At 44.7% G+C, this 6,074-nt stretch overlaps 1 protein-coding gene across 1 annotated transcript; it reads left to right on the top strand.

The window, feature by feature from the left end:
* Positions 1 to 4,726: 4,726 nt before the first annotated feature.
* LOC130476540 (olfactory receptor 6M1-like) lies at positions 4,727 to 5,677 on the top strand. The gene has a single exon (XM_056848485.1). It carries the CDS (start codon positions 4,892 to 4,894, stop codon positions 5,675 to 5,677), a length of 786 nt encoding a protein of 261 aa, XP_056704463.1. The 5' UTR covers positions 4,727 to 4,891.
* The last annotated feature ends 397 nt before the right edge of the window (positions 5,678 to 6,074 follow it).

Raw genomic sequence — 6,074 nt, 5'->3', positions numbered from 1 at the left:
AGAAAAATTTTTAAATCAACAAGAGGCCCGCTTCATTACAATGATGAATACGGTAATCCCAAATGGTTTAAACGCCACCTGTGACTACTCAGCCTTTTTGTAACACCGCCCTTGGAAATTCCCATATAGCTTGAGAAGTTAGCCATTGCAATTATCCAGCATTATGCCTTAGTAGAAACATTATATGCACAGCATATGCTAGGATCAATATAAGACATGACTAAAGAAGTCGGTGAGTAACATTTATTTGTCTTTAATTTTTGTAATAACATGTTGAAGTTGCGTCTTGAAATTATTGTATAATAACACCTGTATAACAATTTCTTTAATAATAGAATGTTAAATATGATGTAAAGAAGAAGGCACAGAGTGCTGATACTTCATAACCGCAGTGTGGATAACTGGAACCTGTAAAAGAAAGAAAACAAAGATTTATTAGATGAGCAGAAGAATCACCTTCTTTTATTATTTGGAATTTATATACAAATCAACTGAAGAAAAATTGACTTTGAAACTGGACATTCTTACCGGATACCTGTCTTGATTTTGTTTGACTTTACTCATATTAGAGTGGAAAAGAAATATTTCTTGTGGGCTTGTGAAGTAACAAGTACCTTATTTCCTTTATTGCGGTGAAAGTATATGAAAATGTATATGAAAATCACTTTTATGTTTATGTGAAGCAACAATACAATATATAATTTCAACTTCTTATATACAAATTGCTTTATGGTGTTATTCTCTCATAAAAATTTCTGTTTGCCATAGTGACTGCATAGGGTTGAATAACCTTCAGGTACTAGCTGCAGATCTCCTGCTATTACAACTGATCTCCAGCCGATAGAGATCAGTTCCCCTGGAGAAAATGGCTGCTTTGGCAATTGGACTTTATGACATTGAAGTCCCTCCTCTCCACAAACCCCGCCCTTCTCAGGCTCTGCCCCAAAACCTCCCGCCTATGGCTACGTTTTTTTTAACCAGTTTTGAGTTTAGCACGAGGTTCTCCCTCTTTTTTCTAACCTCCAGGTAGTAGCAGGAGACCTCCTGCTATTTCAACTGATCTCCAGCCAATAGAGATAGAGAAAGTCAACTTGGCATATAAAAACCAACTCTTCTTCTTCTTCTCTGCACCAGGTGAACAAAAAGAGGTTCAAAACGTGTAGGCTGTAGTACAGGGCTAACTTAGGGTTGCCAGCCTCCAGGTAATAGCTGGAGATCTCCCATTATTGCTATTGATCTCCAGCCGATACAGACAAGTTCCCCTGGAGAAAATGGCCGGTTTGACAATTGGACTCTATGGCATTGAAGTCCCTCCCCAAACCCCGCCTTCCTCAGGTTCTGCCCCAATAACCTCCCACCGGTGGCGAAGAGGGACCTGGCAACCTTACCTATGGCAATCAGTGATGATGAATTTATATGGGAGGGGAAAGTAACAGTCTGAGAAACCTCACACCTATAAGAAATGAAATGATAATGATTAGATCTTCGAACAGTTATTACTGGGTTCAGTGACTAATTACATTTATTCCTAAGAGGTCCATAAAACAGACTCTTTACCACCCCCTGAGAAAGCCCCAGTGGGATCCATTCCCTACAGAGGTGTCTGTATTAATGACTGCACATCTTAATTTGTGAACCCATGACCACAGCTTTCTTTCTAAAGAACGAAGAAGAAGAGTTGGTTTTTAGACCTCAATTTTCTCTACCTTTAAGGAGTCTGAAACCGGCTTACAATCGCCTTCCCTTCCTCTCCCCACAACAGACTCCCTGTGAGGTAGGTGGGGCTGAGAGAGTTCAGAGAGAAACTGTGTCTAGCCCAAGGTCACCCAGCAGGCTTCATGTGTAGGAGTTGGGGAAACCAACCCGGTTCACCAGGTTAAAGTCGACCCCTCATGTGGAGGAGTGGGGAATCAAACCCAGTTCTCCAGATTAGAGTCCACTTCTCCTAACCACTACACCATGCTAGCTTTCCTTTGAAATGCAATTGAAGGTAAGCAAACCTCTTTATTCTTTGCCAAATCATATTAGAGTTTTCTTTTAAAATCGGCACGAATTAATTTCTTGTTATTTGCCAGGAGATGAAAAAGTGATCTAATTAAGATTCCACTGGTGTAAAGGGGGGTATTTTTTCAAAAGAAACTGCCTTGTTTTGGGGAAGGAGTCCACAAATCTGTTTGCAAAGAATCTCTAGGTATGAGCTCTGTAAATGTTCAAATTAACAAAAGCAAAGTGACAGATAACAGAGGACTCTTTACAGTCCCCAGAAACTGTTACTCTTCTTCTTCTGAGTAAAAGCTCATTGGCTTCTAATTCTGAACAAATTCTGTTCAAGTTAAATTTCACTAAAATGTATGAGATTTGCTTCCTGTTGGAGAACTGTACAAGTACCTCTTTTTCTTGACTGGCTCATGAAGAAAGTTCTCTGAGGGCCATGACTAAGCCACCGGGCACATTGCTAGTGTAAAGAGGAATCATTTATTGCCATCTCTCCAAAGGAGAAATGAATGCAGTGACTGGTTATAGCTGAAAGCCAGTGTGGTGTAGTGGTTAAGGGCGGTGGACTCTAATCTGGAGAACAAAGTTTGATTCCCCGCTCCTTCACATGAAGCCAGCTGGGTGACCTTGGGCTAGTCACAGTTCTCTGAACTCTCTCAGTCCCGACTACTTCACAAGGTGTCTGTTGTTGGGATAGGAAGGGAAGGAGATTGTAAGCTGGTTTGATTCTCCTTAAAAGGTGGTGGTGGTGATGGTAGTAGTAGTAGTAGAAGAAGAGTTGGTTTTTATATGCCAACTTTCTCTACCACTTAAGGGAGAATCAAACTGGCTTACAATCTCCTTCTCTTCCCCTCCCTACAGCAGATACCCAGTGGGGTAGGTGAGAGAGCTCCAAGAGAGCTGTGACTAGCCCAAGGTCACCCAGCTGGCTTCATGTGGAGGAGTGGGGAAACCAACCCAGTTCACCCGATTAGAGTCCGCCGCTCATGTGGAGGAGTGGGGAATCAAACCCGGTTCTCCAGATTAGAGTCCACCGGTCCAAACCGCCGCTCTTAACCATATAAAAAACCAAATTCCTCTTCCACTCTGCCACATTCGACTCCAGGACTCGCAGCATTTCAGCAGAGCACAAGGAGAGGGGGGGGCAGGAAAGAGGGGCACGTCAGGCATCCTAAACTGTTAATGGTCACCAGCCCCCAAAACTAATCTCCCCCTGTGAGTGTTTAGAATGCACCCTAAATGCACACGCACACACCCCAGAAGTCTCGCATGCCCAAAGCCTACCAGGGCCACTGTCAATTCGTGATCCTTGAAAGAGGAGGGTGGGAAAAAGACACATAAGGAAATACAAGACTTAACGAACACTAATTTTCAACCAGAAGCTAAATACTTCTTACTGGGTATTATTCCACCTCAAATCCCACCCAATCAAAGAGAGTTGTATCAATATGCTACAACAGCGGCGAGATTGTCATTGGCGCAAAAATGGAAATATAAGGAGATACCAGATTTAAACTTGTGGATTACAAAAATGCATGAATATGTGATGATGTCAAAACTCTCCACCTTGCTGCATCATGAAATGCATGAGGAGCACAAACAGAAATGGCAATCCTTCTGTGATAAATATGACAGTTCATAAGTATATATTTCAGAACACATTGTTATGATACTAATGATTGTTTTCTTATAATAGATTAAAAGGTAATATTAGAGATACTAAACATAATAATCGATTACAAGACCACGGTCACACAGCCCGGATAACCTAAAAGAACCAATAATAATAGAGAATTGTAATATGAATGTAATAGAAGAGAGTAAGATTATGACAGAGATAACGACTTAAAATGTCCGTATGCCGGTGTAATAAAAATGTAATATGAACAAAGATTTATTATCCCTTTCCCTGTTTTCCTTTTCCCATGTCTTGTAATAAAAACAATAAAAAAAAATTTTTTTAAAGGGGAAAAAAAGAAAGAGGAGGGTGGGAAGACAAGGAATTGGAAGATCCTGCAGGTGGAAGAGAAGAGGGTGTCTTGGCCGGGGGAAGGAGGGAGATTAGAAAGGCCAAGGAAGGTTGCCTGGGGGTCTGTGTCTCCCACTGCAAAGAATGGGACCTCTTTGAACATCTCCTCAGGAACCTTGATCTCCCCTTCCTATTTGCTCATCATAGCCTTGCCTGACTAGCAGCCGCAGCTCCTGCCTTACCATGGGCTGTGATTCCCTTCTGAGGCCCGGGGTCGGCCTCTTCCTTCCCCCCACCCCCTAGCAGTAGCCTATTCAAAGGAAGGGGGTCACACGCGCTGCAGAACGAGCCGTCTCTGCTGGGCAATTGAGCTTCCCCCACCTCCTAGCAGCAGCCTAATCATGGGAACCGGCGCACGTGCGCTGCTGAACGAGACATCCCTTCCGGGCAACCGAGCCTCCCCCACCTCTTGCTGCTGCCCCCTCTCTCTGCCCGCCCCCCCGGGGCATCTGCTCCCCCTCGCCTCCCTTAGATCTGGCCCTGATATCATTCGGAAAGGTTCTGTAATATTAATTGCTCGCTGTTAACTAGGACGCCATGCTTACATTTACCCTACAGTTTCCACACCTGGAACACCTGTGTGAGCTGTATATTTTCCCGGGAGTCCTGATGTGAATAATGTACACTTCTCTCGGACACTGCTCTTGCTATTTTACTAGAATGAAGCACAGTCTGGATGCACCGGCAGTGAACGACAATCGCAGCCTCGGCCGGGCGGTGACAGAATTTGTCCTTCTGGGCTTTCCTCAGGTCCGCGTATTGGAGCTCTCCGTTTTCGCCGTCTGCTCTGCCGTCTTCGCCTTCACCCTCTTGGGGAACCTGGTCATAATTACCGTTGTGGTGACAGATTCCCGCCTGCACACCCCCATGTATTTTTTCCTCGGGAACCTCTCCCTCCTGGAGGTCTTCTTCACCTCGGCCATCATACCCAAGATGTTGGCCAACCTGCTGGCCGAGAGGAAGACCATTTCGTTCTCGGGCTGCATCGCTCAGTGCCATTTCTATTTCTTCCTGGGGTCCACTGAGTTGCTCCTCCTGGCTGTGATGTCCATCGACCGCTACGTGGCCATCTGCAACCCTCTGCGCTATGTTGCCATAATGAACGCCCGTGTCTGCGTCTCCCTGGTCCTTGGCTGCTGGCTGGGTGGGTTTGTGCACATCCTGTGGCCCACAGTGGTGATATCCCAGCTCCCGTACTGTGGCCCCAATATCATCAACCACTTTTTTTGTGACAGCACGCCGCTGCTGAAGCTGTCCTGCTCTGACACACGCCTCATTGAACTTGTGGATGTGCTTCTTGCCTCTGTTATGCTCGTCGGCACCCTACTGGTCATCACAGTCTCCTATATTTACATCATCTCCACCGTGCTGAAGATCCCCTCAGCTACCGGGAGGAGCAAGGCCTTCTCGACTTGTGCCTCGCACATCACAGTGGTGACGATCTATTACGGCAGCTCCATCTTCATGTACGCCCAGCCGGCACAGAGCTCGGCCTTGGAATTCAACAAAGTGGTGGCAGTGTTAACCGCAGTGGTCACCCCGTTCCTGAACCCCCTCATCTATAGCCTGAGGAACGAGAAGGTGAAAGAGGCCCTGAAAGATATGGTGAAATGGAGAAGTGCTTCCCAGAGAAACATGGAACCTTTGGTCTGATGCATAGTGCCACACAGACGTTTAGATCAACAGCGGGAAGGACTGAACAAAAATCGTGGCGATATATTTAATTACACTACAATAGCTGCCAGAGTAGCCCTCGCATCAATGTGGAAGCAAGAAGAAATCCCCGAGATACAAAGATGGAGAGAGAAAATGGCTGGGAAAAAAGACTGGATTATGAAAATGTTTGAACTGGTGGAAATGGCAAAACTTACAGCTACTTTAAACCAAAAGGACAATGTTCAATTTGTGGGGGAATGGGAGGCTTGGATGAAATATTATGAATATGAACTAGGACTGGGGAAAATGGAAGAGTACCTTTTAATCTGATCTAGATGACATTGCTAACATAAAGAAGTGTAATTAATTATATTAATAGAATATTGTGATTGAA

The sequence above is a fragment of the Euleptes europaea genome, chromosome 4 (assembly GCF_029931775.1).
Source record: "Euleptes europaea isolate rEulEur1 chromosome 4, rEulEur1.hap1, whole genome shotgun sequence".
NCBI classification, from domain to species: Eukaryota; Metazoa; Chordata; class Lepidosauria; order Squamata; family Sphaerodactylidae; genus Euleptes; species Euleptes europaea.
This window is presented reverse-complemented; position numbering and strand designations above follow the sequence as displayed.